Raw genomic sequence first — 21,751 nt, 5'->3', positions numbered from 1 at the left:
CAGGAGCAGCTAGGATGGTTGGCCAAAACAAAGTTGTGTTTGCAGTAGAATGATGCTCAGGGGTTGGCATTTAACCCCGAGGTGGCTTTGTGGGCACAGGCTTGAAGAGGAGACCTCAGAAGACATTAGGTTGAGCTTTTGCCCACGAGCTCTGGAGGTGGGGAGTGGGAAGGGATTCTGCTCGCCAGCCTTTTCTTGCAGCCTTCACTGCAGCTCCATGCAGTAGCCTCTCGGAGCCGTCTTTGATGCTGTTGTAGGCACATTCGTGAGTGGTTTCTCTCCGGGCTCCATTGCTTTGTTGCCGGGGTGTGTGGGCTACTCCACATTTCTTATAGGAAACAGTGATATGGACCAGTCTTTGGAGTCAGAAAGAGCTGGGTTCACATTTGGACCCACTACATCTTTGGCCTTTGGCAAGATACTGTATGTCCCTGAGCGTCCAGTGTCCTCATCTGTGGAATGGGAGTAATACTTATCTCGGGGTGGTCATCAGGAATAATAAACTCTTTGAAGGCCAGTACTGTGTCCTTCCTAAATCCCGCCATCTACCACAGGGTCCAACACCCAGTAGTCACTCAGTAAATGCTTGTAGCGTAAGTAATGTACGCAAAGAGCCTAATACAAGGCCTGGCACGTAGTGAGCACTTAATAAATGGTTATTGTTGTCGTCGCCTGAATCTGTGTGTTGCCTCCCGTGCTCACCATCCGTCATCCTCCCTCCACGCGCCTCCCTGCTGGGCACTGCCTTTCCCACTTCTTCCCCTCCCTCTAATTCTTCTGTTCCCATCTACTCCAGGCTCTCAGGCTCTCCCATCTTGTCATTCTCTGTCCCCCTGCAGTCTGTGTCTCTCGGTGCTGCTCGCTTTGCGTTGCACCCTCACGTGTCATATCCCAGGACTACCTTCTCTGGGACCAGCCCCCTCTGGGAAGAAGGTTCTTGCTTTTCTCCGTCCTATCTTACTTCTTAGCCACAAAGCTTCTGTCTCTCGCCTACACTGTAGGCAGTCTGAGGTGGCGACCAGAGCGCTGGACCTGGGGTCTGGTCGTCTCTGCTTTGTGGCCATGTTGCCTTGGACCGGGGCTGCTGGGCGTCTGCCCATTCTCAGGAGAGAGCCTGTGGGGCTGACAGGACGGGGCAGGGCTGGGGTGGCCAAGGAGGAGAGGAGTAGGATTTCCAGGTTTTCTCTCTGTTAATCTCTGTCCCCATCTCCTCTCTTGCAGTACGCCTCCATGACAGTATTTCTGAAGAAGGGTTTCACTACCTCGTGTTTGACCTGTAAGTGCCGCTTTCTGAGGGTGTGGGGGCCTTTCCCTCCAGCTGGCTCAAGAGGAAGGCTTGGAAAAAAGGCCTAAACTGGGTCTTCAGCCTCTGCCGAGGGTCCCCCTCCTTTGCCCATGGAGAGGGGTTTGATTTTGAACTTCCTCTGGTAATGGGCAGGTTGCCGAGGGTCTCCTTGCTCACTCCGTATCTCCCCCGGGCTCTGAACCCCGGGATGGCATTGCTCTTGCATTTCTGTTCAGCAGCACACCTTGTGCAGATGCTTTTTTCTTGTTTCTTGGTGTGTTGTCCTTAGTGGAGAAATAGAACAGAGGTCTTTGCATGACCTTAAAAATTCTGGGAAATTGAAGGTACCTTTTATTAGTCATAAACTAGGCTCCCATTGGTCTCTCCTCCACTTTGGTTACGGTTTAATTTCTTAAAAGTGGCTCTTCACCTCCTAGAAATGCCTCTTTGGTATTTTCCGGGTTGGGTCTCTGTGTCCTTGGTCTCATTATTCTTCAACTTCAGTGGTAGGTCTGTCATTCTTGGGCAGCTTTATCTTCGTATTCAGATTGGTCTCAAATAAAGCTATGACTGTTTGAGTAGGTTGATTATTTTCTCTTAGATGCCTGTATATTCATCTTTACCAGAGTATTAGCTAATCTATAGGTTACAGAAACAGAAATGTGCAGGGGGAAGGGAGGGCCCATGTTGTCCCAAGGAGAAGCTCCATGTCATTGAAGGACTGGCGTGCTCTGGGCTCTCACACAAAATGCATGTAGAGCTGACACTTCTCTAAAGCTGTTGTACAGTGTGACCTGTTACCTGTTGGATGCTGGGGTTGGACACCTGACCTGCCTCCTCTGACCCTCTTTGTTGGTTGCAGTGTTACCGGTGGGGAGCTGTTTGAAGACATTGTGGCCAGAGAATACTACAGTGAAGCTGATGCCAGGTGAGATGAGGGCCCTGGGGGCCAGGCGTCCTGCCTGTTTGAATCGTCTTTGGGGGAGATCAGAAGAGCTCTTACCTGGACAAGGATTCTGTAGAGCTGGACTCAGGCTACATTCCGTGGGTATTGTTAGGAGTTAATAATTCAGCACTCCCAGATCAGTTTTTTTGCAAAGCTCTTACATATCTCCTTTACGCCGTCACACCAGAAATACCTTTTCTTTGCACCACCGCCTACTCACAAGGGCCCAAGGACCCTCCCTATCCCTGCTTCTTTCTTTTGACAAATCCTGCTGCATAACGAGGCATCCTGGGGATGATCCAGAGATGGAGAAAACATGGTTTGTGTCCCAAAGGAGTGTAAATGTCTGGGTTAATAATCCAACCGGGGAACCTTCCTGAGAGATTTCAGCCTGAATCACCTTGTGTCTTGACCACCATCACCAGCCCCCATGTGGGGCTCCGCAGGCTAGAGGACCATTCCTCGGCCATACCCTTCAGCCCCCAGCCCTCCAGGAAGCCCTGGCAGCTCCTCCGTGTGACACAGCAGAATTCCTCCCACACCGCAGCTCTGGGGCGCTTGTTTGGCCTGCCTTTCCTTCCTCGGCTCCTCCCCCGCCCTGAGTTTTCTCTCGGGTGATGTCCTTACAACCTGATTTTGATCATCCTGCCTGCAGCTTCTCAGGCATATGTGGCAGCTCTGGCTGCCTCTGGAGGGTGGGGGAGCACAGCTTCCTCACAGATTTCTCAACCCTGAGAGGCCATTGTTTGCTGATCAACCTCAGATGCTTCAGCCTCAGGAAAAATTCTCAAGTGGGAGATGAATTCCAGTGCCAGCAGGGGAGGACCAGGCTCTGGGCGGGAGGAGGCAGTGATAGCTCAGGGAGCCTGGCGGGGAGGAGGGGGGGCCGGGGCGGGTGACTGTACCAGTGGGCTTGGCCTGGCTCTGCTGGGACAGTTCGCACTTTTGCCATTTTTGGCCAGAAGGCTCTCCCTGCTAGCTTGGCTCTGTTCTAATTATATATTTCTGTGGAGACTCGCCTCTTCAGCTCAGTCTTAAAGTCTCTTTGGCCTACTCTTGGGCTGTGTCCTATAGGGAGGCCTGAGCCTCCGCCTCCAGGAGCCCAGCAAGACCCTTTGGCTCTTGTGGAAGCCCCAGCATCAGCTTTTAAAGGAAGGAAAAATAAGTCCAGGTCACCAGCTCAGCAGACACTTGGTAGTACCTGCTCCATTCTCTAGGCCAGGGTTCCTCAGCCTCGGCGCTACTGACATTTGGGCCAGATAATTTTTTGTCGTTAGGGCCCCTCCTGTGCATTGTAGGTTCAGAACCATCTACCTGCTAGATGCCAGTAGCACTGTCCCTCTCAGTTGTGACAACCAGCAATGTCTCCAGGCATTGCCAGATGTCCTCTGGGGGCCATAATCATCCCCCAGTTTTCACCAGTGCTCTAGACTGCCAGTACACCCCACCAGGAGTTTGACTGTAAGTGTGGCAGGATGGTTTGGAAGGTGGATTCACGAATCAGCAGCTGAATGTGACTCTAGGTTAGTTTGTCTTTTTCTATGAAAAATTATGATCAGAAATGCTCCTCAGGTGCCTGTTTGGAACCCTCTTTAGTACCTTGTTTCTTGATGGTGCCTGTGTACTTGTTTTATCTCCCCTACTAGATGATAAACTTCAGGGCAGGCACTGGGTCATCTTTACAGCTGATGTGGTACCAAGCACAGTGCCTGTAGGTGCTCGATAAACGTTTAAATGAAAGAATGAGTGTACCCACCCCCGAAACGACTTAAGCTAATAAGTTGGACTATCCTTCCTGAGTTGCTACCACAAGCCTCTTCTCCAAGAACAGAGTTACCATAGCGGGGAAGAGAAACAAGGAAGGAGTTGGATGGTCTCTCTTTCTCAGGAGTCTGAGATGTCCCCCAGTTTCTTGGAAACCAATTGAATATGTTGGGCCTTTACAATCTAAGGAGGCATGGTGGACCCTGTTCTAGTCTGCCCTCTGCCATTATCTAGCAGGAGAGCCTGGAAAAACCACTTAATCTGCTTGGGCCTCAGTTTCCTCTTCTGTAAAGTAGGTTTAACAGATGATGTCCTAAGTCCAAGGTTCTAGCTCCTCATTGAGTGATTCTCTGTTAATCCCTGACCCAGAGATAAGTGCTTTTGTCCACAGCGTGTGGTCATGGATGGTTTAACCCTGAACTGACCTTTCTTCTGCTTTTGCAGCCACTGTATACATCAGATTCTGGAGAGTGTTAACCATATCCACCAGCATGACATTGTCCACCGAGACCTGAAGGTACTACCCAGGTTCCCCCTTTGCCTCTTGCTTGTGAAGCATTGGCGCCACCTGGTGCCAGATGGTAGTACTGCGAGGCCCAAACTAGGCTCCGTCTGGGCTGCGGGTGGGTGCCTCACGAGGTTCTCTGTCTTCCTTACACAGCCTGAGAACCTCCTGCTGGCAAGTAAATGCAAGGGTGCCGCAGTCAAGCTGGCTGATTTTGGCCTAGCCATCGAAGTACAGGGAGAGCAACAGGCTTGGTTTGGTAAGAGTGACCCTGTCTTCCTGGAATGCAGCCCCCGCCCTTCCTCCTCTTCCTGATCTGCCTTCCTCTTTCATAACTAGAAGCCAGACCCTTAATGGCCCTGGGCTCCTCAGGGACTGGAGGAGGGGAGGGTGCAGAACTCCCCCTGGCCCTCCATGACTCAGTACAGTGAGACTTGCTGCTGTTAGCACTGTGTTCTTGCTGCTCTGGGGAGGATGGGAATTCCTGGTAGACACATGGACTTACCCTCTGATTTAGATTCCGGGCACTACAAGAAGCCCAGCCCGTCATCTCTTGCTGCCCGTGTGCTGAGAGCTTATGTAGCAAATGCAACAGGAGTAAGAAGGGACTTGGGGGAAATTGCTAATGTGGGTTTAATGAAAGAGAAAGTGGGTTCAGTGTGCCTCCGCTGTCTCTTCCGCTACAGGTTTTGCTGGCACCCCAGGTTACTTGTCCCCTGAGGTCTTGAGGAAAGATCCCTATGGAAAACCTGTGGATATCTGGGCCTGCGGTAAGCCCATTCCACACACTCAGCTTTTTGGTGTTAAGGGCCCTCGACTTCCAGCGATGGCAAGAAAGAGGCATTGCTCTTCCTTGTGGGTCCCACAGGCGTCTGGTATATGTGAGCTCACGGTGTTTGCTCTAGTGTCCCCGGGATGGCTGTTTCCATCACACCCTTCTCCCCAAGTATTTCCTAGATGACGTTGCATCCTTCTTGAAGAGGGATTTGCCCATGCCTTAGCAGGTGGGTTGTGCCTAAAGAAATCCCGGACGCGGCTTGGTGACGTGGGGAGTGAAGCATAGTGGCACAGCATTATTGGCTGCCATTCACTTCTCCTTCTGGTATGGCCTTGACTTTCTGGGTGGCTCTGAGCCCTGTGTGGCTTTTCTTGGTTCCTCAGCAAAGCAGGTGACTGACCCCAGTGACCTGTGTCCTGTCTTGTAGGGGTCATCCTGTACATCCTCCTGGTGGGCTACCCTCCCTTCTGGGATGAGGATCAGCACAAGCTGTACCAGCAGATCAAGGCTGGAGCCTATGATGTAAGGACCTGTTTGTTCCTGCCCCTCAGGCTCTGACCAGGGGAAGGGGCGTGTTGAGTGTGTCACAGGGTACAGGGAGTGTCAGGGACTTTGAAGACCCAGGGATGCGCATGGCATATAGGCCTCAGTTCTTGACACCACCTGTCCCAGGGAGCAGCTTTTTTGCACAGCCATTTTTGGTAGCTGTAAAGTCACGCAGTCCACTGAAGCCCTTTGGTCTGTTATTTGCAAAGAATGGTGTGGCTGTGTGGTGTGCTGCATGACATAGGGATGAGAAGTCTGGTGGCTCTCCCACTGCAGTGGGGCCTTCGGCACAGCGCTGAACACCTGATTCCTCCTAGTAGAGAGATGGAGTTGAACCAGAAGATGTCAGAGTCTCCCGGTCTGATATTCTGGCATTCTAACCATGATTGTTCTGTTTTCCTTTCCCGGTCTTTAAGTTGACCCTGATCCTGGGATACCCCAGGGCTTTCCCACACCCTGCTGGGCAGCTTTAGGTAACACAGAGTACCCCAATTATAGGGGGTATGAGGCTCACAGATTTCATACCCCTCCTCCTCTTGTTCCCACTCCTTAGTTCCCATCACCAGAGTGGGACACGGTGACTCCTGAAGCCAAGAACTTGATCAACCAGATGCTGACCATAAACCCTGCAAAGCGTATCACAGCTGACCAGGCTCTCAAGCATCCATGGGTCTGTGTAAGTGTCTTCCACCGAGATCAAGGAGAGCAGGGATATCAGCTTTCAATGTGCCCATAGCACTGTCTTTACCCTCCTTCTTATGAATAGAGAATAATCATTTTGGGCCCTGAGCTAAGACCCAGCAGAGGGGAGGGGGCACTGGATGGGGCCCAGGGCCAGCAAATGTCATCAGGAGGAGTTGGGGAGGCGATTGGGACTAACTGGCCTCTGTCTCTCCCCCACTCACTTGTCAGGTGTGGTTTAGCTTTGATCTTGAATGAGGGCTTAGGTTGACCCTTGCAGACTCTAGTTGATGAGAGAAAGCAGCTGGCAGAACTCAAAGTGAATTGCCATGCCTAGAGTGCCTATTCGGATCTCAGTTCTTAGACGACTCTAATGGAAATGTGACCAAGACCCAGCAAATGAACAGAAGGGGCCTCTGAGCCATGAAAAAGAGCCTCCTGAAGTTCAGTCATAAATCTCGCCCTAGGAGAAGCCCCCGGGGCTATCATTGTGGGTCAGCATATTCTGTTTTCGTGTACAATTCTATCAGGCTGAAACATCTTTTTTCAAACAAGAGGGTCTGCCTCTTGTTAGGCCTCCTGACAGCTACGATGCATTTATGTATTTGTTCTTTCCCGTGTTTACTGAATGCCTCTTTGATGCTGGTCCCTGTGTGGGTGCTGTAGATACAGAGATGAATAAGGCATGGTGCCTTCCCTCACACATCTCAAAGAGTACCTGGGGAGACAGGCACTCAAGCAGGCAACCACTCTGCAATGTGACAAGTACGTAAAAGAAGCTAATGAGTATGTAGGAGCTCCTGCCGTCTCTGGCGGGCAGTGGGATTGCTAAAGGCATGGAGGAGGTGGGCTCTGTCCTGGTTCTTGGCAGATGACTGGGAGTTCCCCAGGATGATAACCTGCAGACAGAGGTTCGCAAGGGCCAAGGTGAGAGGCCATGGGGAAATTGTGGCGAGTTCAAGGAATATTGAGTAGTTTGGTTGTAGATGAACGTAGGACTACAGGAATACAAGAGACTGAAGCCAAAAAGATTCCAGGACATACAGGTTTCTGCCTAAGGAGTTTGGATTTTACTCTGAAAGCACAGGGAACCATTTAAGGGTTTTAAAGAGGGAATGAAGTATGCAGTTAATTAAGAAAGATCAGTTTGGAAGCTGTGTAGAAAATGGAATTGAAGAGGAAAGAGGCAGGGGCAGAGAGCTCAGGAAGCTGTCGTGACTGTCTAAGCAAGTCCAGATGAGGTCTCGGCTAAGGGTAATAATAGGAGAGTGGGCGGTATGGCAAGGAGTGGACACATCTGAGAGATGTTTGGGACATAGAATGAAAAGGATTTAGTGACCAGCGGGATTTGGGAGGTGAAGGAGAGAGTGGGATCTATGAGGACTGCCAGGTTTTGAATTGGTAACTGAGTGGAGGGTTGTACCATTCACTGACCCAGAGGAAACCCAGAGGATGAACCTGTTTGTGAGAAAAGATGATGATTTTAGTTTCCTACATGTTAAGTGTGGTGTTTGAGGACCTCTGGCTGGAGATATCCAGTGGGTAGTTAGAAATATGGAAAAGAAGTTAAAAATTGGAAATATAGGTTGTAGTCATTTTGGTGGTGTTGGGGCTATAGAAATAGATGGGATTGTTTCTATGCTGATTGAATTCCTTTTTCTGTTTTTTTGGAGGGTTATTTTTTGGCTGTGTTGGGTCTTTGTTGCTTCGCGCGGGCTTTCTCTAGTTGCGGCGAACGGGGGCTACTCTTTGTTGCAGTGCGCGGGCTTCTCATTGCAGTGGCCTCTCTTGTTGTGGAGCACGGGCTCTAGGCGCGTGGGCTCAGTAGTTGTAGCACGCGGGCTCTAGAGCGCAGGCTCAGTAGTTGTGGCGCACGGGCTTAGTTGCTCAGCGGCATGTGGGATCTTCCCAGACCAGGGCTTGAACCAGTATCCCCTGCATTGGCAGGTGGATTCTTAACCACTGCGCCACCAGGAAAGCCCCTGATTGAATTCTTACTGTGGGCTGTTGTAAGAGAAGAGATGGCCACCAGCATTTAGCGCCAGGGAGAGTTGGAGGAGCCGGCAAAGGAGACTGAGAATGAGAATTTCCATGGGAGAAGGAGGATCAGGAGATCCTAAGAAACAGGAGGTCTCAGGAAGGGAGGTTCTGTAATTAGATGCTTCAGAGAGTCCATGATAAAGACAGAAGAGAGCCTGTTGGCTCTGACCAATTAGAAGCATTGTTTCATTATTTCACTGATAGAGGCAGTGGAGGGAGAGAGACTGAAGCCTGTTTACAGTGAGGTGAGGAGGGAATGAGGGTGAAGAAAGAAAGACATGGTACTAGTTAGAGAAGATGGATGAGTCAGGGGAGTTTTTAAAATCTTGCGCTTGACTGTATTGTGTAGACTACAGAGAAGAATATAATCCAGAATATAAGGGGTTAAAAATATTGGCTTACTGAGGAACCAGTGTTTGGATAGCACAATGAGAGAGGGACTCCTGAGCCCAGGTCAAGGGGTCAGCACATGAGGGATGATGCTTCTGAGACCTGGGATTAGGTTGCAGGGGTGTGAAAATCAGCTTGTGGTTAGAAGGCTGAAGTTGAAGTTCTTGCTTGATGATCTCTCATTTCACTTTGTGGAGAAGTTTACACTTTGGAGGAGGAGGTGAAATATGAGATCTGGGGAAGGTAGATAAGGTTGGGAGAGTTGCTTCGGGAACTAGGAAAGGGAGCGGCCAGAGGGGAAGGAAGGCAGGATGGCCCTGTGGGGGTGTGGGCACCAGGCTGCATGTTGTAGGATTTATTTTTTTAGCAGGCTGGCCAAGGTAACAACAGCAGAGTGAGGGGATGAGCCACTTAAAATGGGTACTCAAGAACTGCGGAAACATTATGTTCTGGGGTCGTGTTTGTGGACCCCACCCTCCATCCTCCTATATATCTCAGCAGACCCTGAGAACATCTCTGTATTAGAATATGTAATCATTGATGCTTGTATTGCTGACCCTGTGTCATCAGGGAAATGTAAATCATGTTCAGGGGACTCTGTTTAAGGAGGAAGTTAGCAGTGATACATTGAAGAAAAATTCCTATCCAAAACGGTGAAAAGAATTAATGCTTCAAGGTAAAGATCCTTAGCTTCTCAGATCACAGCTTCATTTAAGACCTTGTTGGCGAGTGGGATGGTTGTTGAGAGGAACTCTTAGAAGGAATGAATGTTCTCTCTGGAGAGCAGGAACCCTTTCTGTTCTCTCACTGCCCAGAATCTGGAGCCCAGTAGGTGCTCACTAAATAGTTGCTGAAGGAATAACTGCATGAGGATCACAACACACAAAATACTCTCCCGTTCCATAGCCTCCATCTCCCAAGGAAGATTAGAATGCTCTCTTGGGCACCTTCATCCAGCATCAATTACCGGTGGTGTTTTCATGTCCAGATTATTGTCCTTACATAACCTTGATTTTTGGGTAGTGCTTTTATTGTAAAAGCATTTTCACATCTATGACCTCATCTTATCTTCAGAGCAACTCTGGGGCGGCTGAGCACATGGCCACCGGTGCTGGGACTATGGTGAGGGGCCTAGGATCCGGTGGGGGGCTCACAGGCCTGTCTATTTGGCTTCCAGCAACGGTCCACAGTGGCATCTATGATGCATCGTCAAGAGACCGTGGAGTGCCTACGCAAGTTCAATGCCCGGAGAAAACTGAAGGTGAGTCTAGCCTTCCGGGCCGGGCTGCCAGCATCCTGAAATCATACCTTTCAGCAGTGCACCCCCTGCCCCATCACAGAAGGAAGCTCCCCTCCTGGCTGGAGCTGAGCTATGAAGGTTGTACTCATTGGGAGCCCCTAGCCAGCAGCTGCCCTCTGCCTGAGAACAGACTGTGCTTTTCTAGAGCCTGATGGAATTCACAGGACCCTCTTCTTTCCCCAGGGTGCCATCCTCACGACCATGCTTGTCTCCAGGAACTTTTCAGGTATGTTTTCAGCTGTGCACTTTTAACTCTACGAGGTGAGTGGGTCAGAATGGGCTGTTGCCATATATCATGCCATCCTGACACTGGGTGTCTCAGGCAACACCTTGACCAAGATGATGAGGATCCTGTTTGGAGGGGCTGCTGCAGCTGAGTTTTGTAACCTGAAATTCTGGGGGGCTTTACTTGACTTCAGGTTTATGAACTGTATTCCCTAGAACCTCCCAAGGAGTAGTCTGCCCAGTCTTCCATTTACCTTGTCCCTGGGTATTCTTACTTAATTCTCTGAAGACTCTCAACACTTTAAGATTTTAGCCAGTCTCAAGGGCATTGGAGGATGTGCTGGGAAAAAGGAGGAGATGAGATGTAGTGAATCTTCCCAGACACCACCATTAATTGGCTGACTGGGACGATCACTACATCGTTGTGTCCAAGTGGAGATGACTGATAGAAATTATTCCAGGTGTTTAAACCTTTTACAGGGACTGTGCTTAAAATATTCTCTTTTGTACCAACTGTAAAAGTGAAGAAATAGAGACCAGCAGGATGGAGGGAAAGGAATTTGCTTAATGTTGCGTGAGGAATTGGGAGAGTTGGGACCAGTAATTTGTAAATCACACTTGACATTTCTTTTTAAGATGCAAGACATTCCACCTTCCCCCTCCCCCCACCCTCATCATTGTTTGCCCTCACTTGGGAAGCACAGTGGCTTTTCTGTGAGGAAAAGATTAATGACGGGACTTAAGACAGAAAGGTTTCTTCCCAGTTTGCCTTTTCCCCTGATCTTCCCTCCCCCTAACCCCCAGCCCCATTGTTTTGGTTCAAGACCCCCTTCTCATTCTCATAACCAGACTCCCTCCCTTGCTTTCCTTCTACACAGCCATGGGGGTGGGGGGGTTGTGTGTGTGGGAGGCTCAGGTGGGCAGCTACCTGGGCAGAGATTGCTCCCTTGAGCTTGAGTCCACGGGCTTGGCTGTACTGGTTCCCGGTAACCTCCAGCCCTGGCTCTGGGGCTTCATGAGCTCTAGCCCGAGTGAGAGCCACAGGGCCCTGGAGGGTCAGGACTGGAGAGTAAGCTGGGAGAGTGTCCCCCTCAGGCCCATCCCCTGTGACCCTAGTTGGGGCTCGATCTTGTGTTCTGGATTCACCTCACAAATGGGGACAGGAGGGCACAGTGGGCCACCTCCTGCAGAGGTGGAGCTGTTGTCCCACATCAGGCCTCTGGTCCTCTAATCACTTGCACCTTCTACTTTCTGGGTTTAAGAAAGCCTTTCTAGAGGACGCTCAAGGGCAGGTATGTGCCGACCCTAGAATGAGGTGATCTCTTCTCTCTCTGAGTGGAAGAGATGTGAAACAGGCTGCTAGGAAATCAATAGCATGTGCCCCATCCCGTGGCCTCCGGCCTCCGCATCAGGCTCTCCCCGTCCATTTCATGAAATTGGTGTCCTGGTTTCAGGAACTCAGTCTCTCTGTTACAACACAGCACCTTCACTGATCCCTAAAGAGCCTCCTGTCCTTGCTGCCCAGACTTTGTCTGGCCGTGGCACTCACTTTGCCCTGGCGCAGGAGGCAGAAAAACAAACAAACAAAAAGGAATGCTGCAAGCACTCCAGGATGACCTTGTCTGCCCTGACTCTGGGACAGGTGGAAGACAGAGCCAGTCTCCAGAAGCTTCTGTAGGAAGAGGTGTCTAGAAGTATAATCAAGAAGGAAGGGCACTTGTGTGCTTCTTTAGGAACAAGTGAGGCTGTTTTCTGAGTTGATCCCAAATAGAAGGTTCAGCTTATCCCTGGATTCTAGCAGGTTGGCTTGTGGTGCAATCGGGGCTTCTAGAATGTATTGCTTAAGCGGCCTTTGTTTACTTTCTGGGCGCTCATTTTTGGGGCACCTACACCTTTGGAACTCTGAAATGCAGCCTCTCCTGGCCACCTGTCTTGAAGAGGGAAAGTGACGGGTGTCTCTGAGGAGTTGGGGGCCGTGGAACATCAGTGAACTGGCTGCACAAGGGCCACGGACCCTCCCTGGGCCCCAGTGCCAGTCTCTCTACTGTTTGGAATGCGGCCGGAGGAAAGGGCTGCCCTCCGAAAATGTCCTCCTTTAGGTCCCCTGGGGAGGAAGGTTTGCAGATGAGGCTCAGTTTCCTGACAGCCTTAAGCTAGGGCTGGACTGCCTCGGAAGGGACACGGCCCCTTGCCAAGTCAGGCTTTGACCTGCAGACCCTCACCCGAGGTGGTCGTGGGACAGGTGGAGCCGCGGGATCCCCCACGCCCTGTCCGAGCCCGGTTCTCTCAGGTTCCCAGACTGCTGCAGGGCTGGCTGCACCTGCTCACCAGCCTGCCCCCGGCACCTCTGCTCCCCCAGCTCGGCCGGCTTGGCCACGCCGCCCGGACCCTGCCGTGCACAGCGGCAGCGGGTTCCTGTGCCTCGCGCTGGGGCATGCTCGCTGCTGACTGGCCCCCGTGGCTTTGCGGCAGCTCTGTGCACTCAGAGACTGTATCCCCTCAGTTGGCAGGCAGAGCTCCGCCCCCGCCTCGCCTGCCGCGAGCGCCGCCGGCCTGGCCGGGCAAGGTACGTGGCATGAGTCCTCCCCGACCGCCTGCCTCGGCTCCCTGCCACCCCACCAGGAGGGCCAGCATGCCAGGCCCGCTCACCAGGGAGGCGAGTCCCATGCTTGCGGGCTGAGATGGGCATGCCGGACGGACCACCTAACTTGGCATCTGCGAGCGCATCGGTGTTACGGAGCCCCCTAACCAGCCGTGCATGCTGGGCGCTTGCCAACTCTCAGGAGGCAATAGCCTGGGACGTGGAGCTGGGCAGCAGGAGGCTTTCCTCCCGACGCCACCCGCCCGAGAGCCTGGCCCGCCTGTGAGGGCTGCGGCCAAGGTGGCCCGAGACAGCCCTGGCGTGGCCCAGAGCTGAGCTGCCCACAGCGGAAGACTAGGCTTCAGCGGCACTGGTGGGCGGCCCCAAAGGGGAAGCCACGCCCTTCACAATTGTGAAGTCTGGCATTTGCCGGCCTCGGGATCTGAAATGCCGTAGAGTACAGAAGCTGTGCAGATAGCCGCTCCTGAGTTTGGATCCTAGCCCTGCCACACCCTGAGCAAGTCACATCAGCTCTCCCAACCTTAGTTTCCTCATCTCTCCAATGGGGCTAAGAAATAACATGGTGACGATTAAGATCATGTATGTCTAAGGCCCTCAACCCTGCCTGTATGAGAAAACTTGTTAAGAAAGAAATCCTGATGCTGAGACCCTACTCCAGACAAATAAAATCAGAATCTCTAGGGCATGGGATAGGCATAAGCATTTTTCTCTAACTCCCAAGTGATTCTAATGGGCTGTCAGAGTAGAGAAGTTTGACGTATGTAAAGCACTTAACACCGTCGGTGGTCAGGCATAGTAGTAAACACATTTTAAAAATAAGTTTCAAATCACCCTAGCATAAACTGGAGATAGGACCAAAGGCCATTTTTGGAGGTCAGAAATCTTGTGATGCAAGGACCCTTATTCTCACTGGAGACCCAGCTTGGGTAGGAAAGGCTACCTGAAGGGAAGAATGGCAGCAATAGTGACAGTAGTTAACACCTGCTGAGTTCTTGCTATGTGCCAGGCACTCTGCTTAGTGCTTTTCATGCCATTATCCCATTTTATAGATAAAGAAACAGGTTCAGAGAGGTTAAGTAACTCACACAGCTAGCAAGCAGTAGAACCAAGATGCAAACCCATCGAAGTCTAGGTGGATCAGACAGTTGGACTGATTCAATCTCCCTGGAGTCTCCCATCCACTGTCTGCTACTTTCCTGTGACCTTTGTGGTGAACAGGCGTCACCAGCCTTCCTATGTGGAGCTCACCAGCCTTGAGCATCACCCTGTGCCTGGCTAGAATCTGTTTAATACCTCATTATTCTACCCAGTCCTTTCTGCTCAGTGGGTCCAGAGAGTAGACTGAGGAAAGGGTGGCAGTGAGGACATGCCCAGTCAAGGCTTCAACCCCCTGGCAAAACCTTCCTGTAGGTGGTCCTAGTCTCTGTGTCTGTATCTGTCTGTCCTCACGTCTGGTCTCCTTCATGAACTGTGACACTCTTGTTTCTTGAGAACACTCAGTTGATGTCTTGCATCCTTGCAGCTTGGCTGTCCTGAGAATCTCCATGGCATCTAGGGACAGAGCCCTCACCTTTCACCCTGGCACTCTGCTTCCAGGCCTAGGTGGAAGCTGTTGAAGGCAGAGTTCCCAATGGCCCAGGCAGCCCCAGTACTGAATGTGGTTTCTCCTCCTGAATGCGGAGTGTCCTTGTTTCTGCTGAGCCCTCTTCCATGGCAGAGGAGATCCTGGGGTGCCACCCTGAGGGTCTGACGCTGCTTGAGATGCCCTTCTTGCTTTGGGGCATCAGGAAGGGCCTCTTCTAGGGGGTTCAGGAGACTCCTGGCCCCCTTGTCAAACACATCAGTCTCTTGCGGATCCAGCTGCCAGACTTCAGGATGGGAAGAGGGTACAATACAGGAGACTTGATTTTTCTCTTTGTTTTCACAGCTGCCAAAAGCCTATTGAACAAGAAGTCGGACGGCGGTGTCAAGGTAGGTGTCTCCACTCCTCCAGCCCAAGGTCTGGCCTTTCTCTTCCAATAGTCACTCCCGAGGGACTCCTTGGCACTTTGTTCCCCCTTTCCCCAAGAACCTTCCTATCCTTGCTTTTCTGCTTTAAACCAGAAACCTCTGTGCTCAGAACAGCAGGTTCCACTGGCCTGAGAGGGCAGAGGGATACGTGCTTCACCTGACCCTAGCTTGATTGGAAAGACTCAGGGGAGGTGATCCAAACTATAGTTTACTAGAGCTGAATCCTGAACATGACTTCCAGACACAGGTTTCATCTCCAGGGCTTGACTCTCTGGGTTTTTTAGGTCACTGGTTAACCTTTTTTTCTTTTTAAAGCACAAACCGATTTAATCAAATGAAAGCAAAGTTTGCCTGGTTGACTCAGGGTACAGGACTTGGCACCTGAAGCCACTATCCTTTTGTTCTTTTTTCTTATCTCCAAAGCACTTCCAGAACCCAGCTCAGATACCATTGAGTGAAAGCGTCAAACTTTCTCGAGGCATAGGTGCCTTCGATACAGGCCAGGGACATGGTACCTCACAGCTCGTTTTCATTTGGTGAGGGAACTTTTCCTGGGGGATGAGGGCAAGACAGGGGCCCATAGGGACCAACAAGAAGCCTTAGTGGGGGTGCTACTTGGCCAAGGAAGAGGGGTCCTCACACAGCCAAGGTGTTCTTAGAGGCTTTGGGGGCAGAAATGGCCCTGGGGCTGGGGCATTGGATAGGAGTTCATGCTATCTTGAAGCCTGCCAATTTACACCACGGAGAATTTCAAACCATTATTAAGCAAACCTTTAAGTTCCAACAAAAGTTTAAATTAGACCTTTCCCCAGGATCTTATGTCCCCAGCTGAGATATACCTGTGTGCCCCTTTCCCTTCCCGCATCCCTTCCTCTTTTTCTCATTGTCTGCATGCCTGCTTCCATGTACTTCTGCCCTAAGGAGGGGAGCTTGGGCTCCACGCACACTTGCTGACATGGAGCTGGGGTTGACTGGCAGCCCCTCAGTTACAGGGGTGTGAGCTCGATGGTGCAGCCAGGTTAGGAAAAGGTGGCTAGTTAGAGAGTTTGCATATATTTTTCTGGAGGAGAAGCTAGAGTCAATCTTTACAAAGTATTAAGTACCTGTCAGAGGCTCAGTGCTACATTCATTTCTAAAGGCACACAAGAGGTATAAGAGGAGATGCAGGTTTCATCCAGCCTCAAGAATTGCAGGGTCAATTAAAAAGGAAAGTGAACAGATCTGGGATCAGCTAAGCCCTGAATGGTATATGGTACTGGACCCTACATGGGATGGTTCAGTCCAAGAAGCTTCTGGGGAAGAGACTTATTGGAGAAAGCTAATAGGAGGTAGGAAGATTGGCACCAAGTCAGTGATTGCCTCTAGAGAATGGGATTGGAGGTGAAGGCAGGGTGGGGAGACACACATTTTGTTTTTTACTTTGTACACATGTGTTTTCTTTAAGATGAGAATGTATTTTCTGTAACTTAAAAACAACAAAAAATATTTTTATGGGTTCTATTATACATATTGATGTTCTCTGCCCAACTGGAACATGGGGTTTTTGGTAGAGGGATATAAAAAATACAGCTGGATTGGTCTGGTTGAGCAGAGGAATTGGAGATTTGTGTGTTAGACCACAGAAAACACCATAGACCACTGAGCAGGGAAGGTTAGGAGTGATGTTTTCGAAAGACTTGGCTAAGCGTGTAAGGGTGAATAGAAGAGGGTAGGAACAGCTGAAAGGCTGCAGGGAGCGCATATTCTTTCTCATGAGACACAGGACACCCAGGTATCAACTAGGATTTATTATAGTCTGGGTGTAGGGTGAAGAAAAGATGATGAGAAATAGAAAGGGTTAATATTCAAAATGACCACCAGAGGAGCACAGACCAACCACTTGGAATAGGTGCGGCCTGTAGGTCATTGGTCCAGCTCTACCCATGGGTGCTGGGCACCCATTAGCTCTGATGAGAGGTATGGCAAAGGAAGTTCCCATTAGATACGGGAGATTTAAAAAGGGTCCATCAAAGGTAATGGCAAAGTGTCTTGAATATTGAAAGAAATGGTGGTATCTTTGCTAGAAATGTGAGTAGTCGTGAAGGAATGTTTTGGTGAGAAGAGAAGTTTTGTTTTGACCACACTGAGACTGAGAGACAAGTGAAGATCTGGGCAGAGAGGTCTTCAAAGGTGCTGGGAGATACCTGGTGTAGCCCAGGGAGGTGTGCAGAGGGACACTCACGTGAGTGAATCTCGTGTCCACTGAGGGAGGTACGTGCCAGGCAGGCGCTGGAGGAGCAGAGGGACGAGCACCTGAGCCAGAACAGCAAATTTTCCCAAAGGAGATGGCCGAGGAACTGAGTTTGAAGGACTAGTTGGATTTTGCCAAGTTAAGGAGGGGAGCAGAGAGGAGAGGACATTCCAGGCAAAGGGAATACAGAAGTTTGAAACAGCACGATGATTCTGGGAACTCCATTAGCTTTTGTATGACGGAAGCAGAGAGTGATTGCACAAAACAGGACCTGAAATGAAGCAGTGACAGCTGAGATGGTGAGAGGACGGGTTAAAGGTGTCATTAAGGAGTAGGTTTCTGGCAAAACTTTGTAGATACTGGCCTCAGGCACAGCCACGTAAGACTTGCCTAAGGAGCTAGTTAAAATACACAGATTCCAGGGTCCAGCCTGGAATTCAGATTCAGGAAGCCTTGGGCGGGAGGCAGAATCTGAATTTTAATAACACTCCCATTCCTCCATATGAATCCAAAGCACACAAATGTTGAAGAGTCCAGGAAAGGCAGAATTTCAGGGTTATCTGTTACTAAGGAGCTGGAAGAAGAGGAATTAGCAAAGGAAATGGAGAAAGCGGTGGAGGAAGAACAGAGGTGTGCAACAATGCCAGCCCTTACAGGAATGCTGAGAAGGATACAGACTAGGCAACCAGAATTGGTAGTTAAATTGCTTTAAATGAGAACATATGCGGGGAACCTAGCCCAGGTTCTGACCCTGATTAGGTACTCCGTAAATGAGTTTTATGCTTGAGAAAAGACTGAATATAGAGGTGGGAACAGAAGCTAAGATGCAAGAGTTTAAGAAGGGCATGACCAACCAAAATTCAAAGGCCAACAAGAGACAGGTTGGAGAAAATATTCATAGCAGATGTGATGGGATGAGTTAATATTTTTATACAAAAGAGCTTTCTCTAATAAATAAGAATACCCCCTAAAATCCAGCAGATAAATGGTCAAAGAAGATGAACTGACAATCTGAAAAGAGGAAGTAGAATGAGTTAACAAATGTGGATGTTTAGCCTCACTGGTATCAGAGAGAGGCAGGTGGAAACGAGGTGCCATCTCTTGACTCTTAAGTTCGTGATGGTGGTGAAAGTCGGAATGACCCCTCCGAAAGCAGCCTGTGTGTCAAAATACACAAAGATGTTCCTGTTTTACCTTTTAGTTCTACTTCTGGGAATTTGTCCTAAAGGAATCCCTCAAAATATGGAAAAACTGAAAGCAGAAAGATGTTCAACATGACATTACTTATAACCATGAGAAGATGGGAAACATCAAAAGCCCAAAGGATAATGACTAAATAATTATGGGAAATCTAATCGACCATTACAAAGTTATTAATTTTTATGACTATATAATGACAGAAATGTTTCAAGTGGAAAAAGTGGGCTATAAAGCAGTACATACAGTACTGTCTAAATTTTGTTTAAAAAAAAGTACTGGGCTTCCCTGGTGGCGCAGTGGTTGAGAGTCCGCCTGCCTATGCAGGGGACGCGGGTTCGTGCCCTGGTCCGGGAAGATCCCACATGCCACGGAGCGGCTGGGCCCGTGAGACATGGCCACTGAGCCTGCGCGTCCAGAGCCTGTGCTCCGCAACGGGAGAGGCCACAGCAGTGAGAGGCCCGCGTACCGCAAAAAAAAAAAAAAAAAGTACTTCTAGATTATATTCAGTGTATGATATGTGAATAGAAAAAGAACTGGGAGAAAACCCACTGAAGTGTTAATAGTAACTTCACTGGGTGATGGGAATTTGGGAAACTTTTATTTCATACATTTTTCTGTATTTTCTACATTTTTCACCTAGACCGTGTATTACTTTGATAATAAGAATAAAAATTAAGATACTATTTATTTTTTAAGTAAGACATTAAAAGAAAGTAAGGCATAAACTTGTATAGAGCTTACAACGATATGTTTAAATTGCATACACAAAAGACTGGTAACAGTGATAGGATTATGGGTGTTTTTTTCCCCTCTTTTCTCTTTTCCAAATTGCTTGTAATGTGGCTGCAGTCCTTTTATAATCAGGAACAAGTATATAATAATGAACAGCGTGGTTGGATGAAAGTACTGCAAAAGGGGAAGGAAGGAAAAGACAAGGCAAGGTATGCGGGGTTTTGCTTTTCTGGGCCTTCTTGAAAGTCAAGGTGATAACCTGTGTTATGAGGGAGGCCTGTGAGGCCTCTCAGAAGATCCTGATCTGTCACATCCTGGATCTTTCTTTTAGACCCCATCCTCCTTTCCCAGCCCACCACACCCCCTCCCCAGTTTCTGCTGCTTAAAGTCCATAGGGAGATTTCTTTCTTGCTGTTCAGAAGCTTTCACAGATGCTCGGATATTAGCATTGGTTTGAGCAGTGAGTCTACCTTGTGCAGTTGAATTTGGGGACTTCAGGTTCTGGCTAGGTTTCTTTGAAGATGCCAGTGACCCAGGGTCTATGGAGGAGTGAGAGCCACTTAAGAGGACAAGACTTGAGGGGCCCCTAATTGAGGACAACTTGTGCATTCCACTAGTCCCAGGCCAGAATGACCATCCAATCTTAAAAGAAAGAGCGAGGAAGCAAAGAAAAGGAGAGAGAAATAAGGAAAAGAAGGAAGAAAGGAAAGAAGGAAGGGAGGGAGGAAGGGAGGAAAAAGAAAAGGAAGAGAGAGATGCTATTATTTTCCTTAAGTACCGTTTGAATATTTGTTTAAGTGTGGAAAGGAGGCTTGAACCTTTTTCTGGTTTAAAATTTTTAATATTTAATTTTTAAACATAAGTGAAGTATGGTTGTTTAAAATGATCTGGTAATTAAACAGTGCTGCAGGCTGCCAGAGGAGGAGGCCAGCTATGCATGGCTGAGGGCAAAACCCTAAAGGGATGGAGAAAGAAATTGAAAGAAGCCTGCTCACCTGGTAGAAACTAACCCATGAGTAGAAAGGATTATCTCAAGTTTTCATGCAGGGCAGTTTAAGTAAGAGAGGCAGCTGGGAGCGAGTTGGGAACTTACTCCCCATTAGTTGAAGCAGACAGCAGAAAGTACCCTGCCTAAGGCAAGGTCTGGGTGAAAGCAACCTGCATGGCCTTTTGACTCCAAGACTGGCCCTGGTCTGTGCCCCTGCAGAGTTTTCAGTGCTGTAATTCCAGGCAAGTTAGAAGCCTGTGCTCTGCTTCAGCCTGGGGAAAAACTAGAGTCAACAAACCCAGTTGAACTTGGCAAACATTTGTTGATCATATGCTGACTTTTAGACATTTTGCTAGGAACCATGGAGATTACCAAGACAAATAAGATAGGACCTTCCTTCAAAGTGTTACCACTCTGGTTGGATAAAGGGAGAAGTATATATATGAATGTAAAGCAACTCCCTTTTTTTGGATAATTTGGAAGTAAAATCTCATATGTGGGTATATATGAAAGGCTAGGACTTCCCTGGTGGCACAGTGGTTAAGAATCCGCCTGCCAATGCAGGGGACACGGGTTCGAGCCCTGGTCCAGGAAGATCCCACATGCCGCGGAGCAACTAAGTCCGTGCGCCACAACTACTGAGCCTGCGCTCTAGAGCCCGTGAGCCACAACTACTGAGCCCGCGTGCCACAACTACTGAAGTCCGCACGCCTAGAGCCCGTGCTCCTCAGCAACAGAAGCCACCACAATGAGAAGCCCGCGCCGCAACAAAAAGCAGCCCCCGCTCGACGCACCTAGAGAAAGCCCGCGCATAGCAACAAAGGCCCAACACAGCCAAAAATAAATAAATAAATTTATTTTTTTAAAAAAAAGGCTAAAGCAAGAGGCCTTATTATATTTAGGCTTTCTTTTTCTTTAGACCTATTTCTAAATTGTGGACCATTCTTTTAAATACTTGTAGTTCCCTTCTTTTGAATAGAATACATTCTCAAAAATGTCTTCCCAAGTAGAGTGTCAGCTTCTTGAGGGCAGGAACATTTATCTGTGTTCAGTATGCCTAGAATAGCCCTCAGTAAGCATTTGTTGGCTATCGTTAGATGAATATGCGAGTAAAGACACACAGACATGTTCCTAGGGGACTTCTATCTCCCAGCGAGCTAATGATAAAATCCTCAATTACCTTTCACCTTTTAGACACAGTCTTCCAAGATATATTTTCAGTGTTCCGTGTGGTCTTTATTTTTCTGCTCTTGTTTCATGTCTGAACATAAAGTGTTTGAGCTTCTAATTGAGACTAAGGCATCCCTGCTTTCAGCATTCCCTGTGGTTTACATCTTTGTGTCCATAAGATCACTGCACTTTTAATCACCAGCACGCCTGCTTTTCCATTGCCCCCTAATTACAAAATGCAATAAAACATTGAAATCTTATAAATGAGCATGGCCATACCAACAAAGAAATGAGTGCCAAAATTTAATATTTGTCAGATGATTTTCAAAAGTTCAACATCTTTCTCTGAAAAGGAGTTT

The 21,751-nt window shown here is 49.1% G+C and overlaps 1 protein-coding gene across 18 annotated transcripts in view; it reads left to right on the top strand.

Moving 5' to 3' along the window:
* Positions 1-21,751, top strand: part of CAMK2G (calcium/calmodulin dependent protein kinase II gamma) — a 54,250-nt gene that overhangs the window by 18,794 nt on the left and 13,705 nt on the right. For 9 of the 18 annotated variants that reach the window (XM_060126416.1, XM_060126411.1, XM_060126414.1 and 6 more), the window contains exons 4-13: positions 1,222-1,276; positions 2,148-2,213; positions 4,440-4,512; positions 4,657-4,759; positions 5,187-5,270; positions 5,706-5,800; positions 6,378-6,500; positions 10,113-10,196; positions 10,419-10,461; positions 14,990-15,033. In XM_060126416.1, the coding sequence (XP_059982399.1) occupies positions 1,222-1,276; positions 2,148-2,213; positions 4,440-4,512; positions 4,657-4,759; positions 5,187-5,270; positions 5,706-5,800; positions 6,378-6,500; positions 10,113-10,196; positions 10,419-10,461; positions 14,990-15,033 (770 nt within the window). Of the gene's footprint in view, positions 1-1,221; positions 1,277-2,147; positions 2,214-4,439; positions 4,513-4,656; positions 4,760-5,186; positions 5,271-5,705; positions 5,801-6,377; positions 6,501-10,112; positions 10,197-10,418; positions 10,462-12,963; positions 13,027-14,989; positions 15,034-21,751 lie in introns of all 18 variants that reach the window. The other 9 variants (XM_060126412.1, XM_060126408.1, XM_060126418.1 and 6 more) reach the window with 2 other exon arrangements.

Source organism: Lagenorhynchus albirostris, chromosome 16, assembly GCF_949774975.1.
Source record: "Lagenorhynchus albirostris chromosome 16, mLagAlb1.1, whole genome shotgun sequence".
Classification (NCBI taxonomy): domain Eukaryota; kingdom Metazoa; phylum Chordata; class Mammalia; order Artiodactyla; family Delphinidae; genus Lagenorhynchus; species Lagenorhynchus albirostris.
Note: the sequence above shows the minus strand (reverse complement) of the source record. Positions and strands in the feature narration are given on the sequence as shown.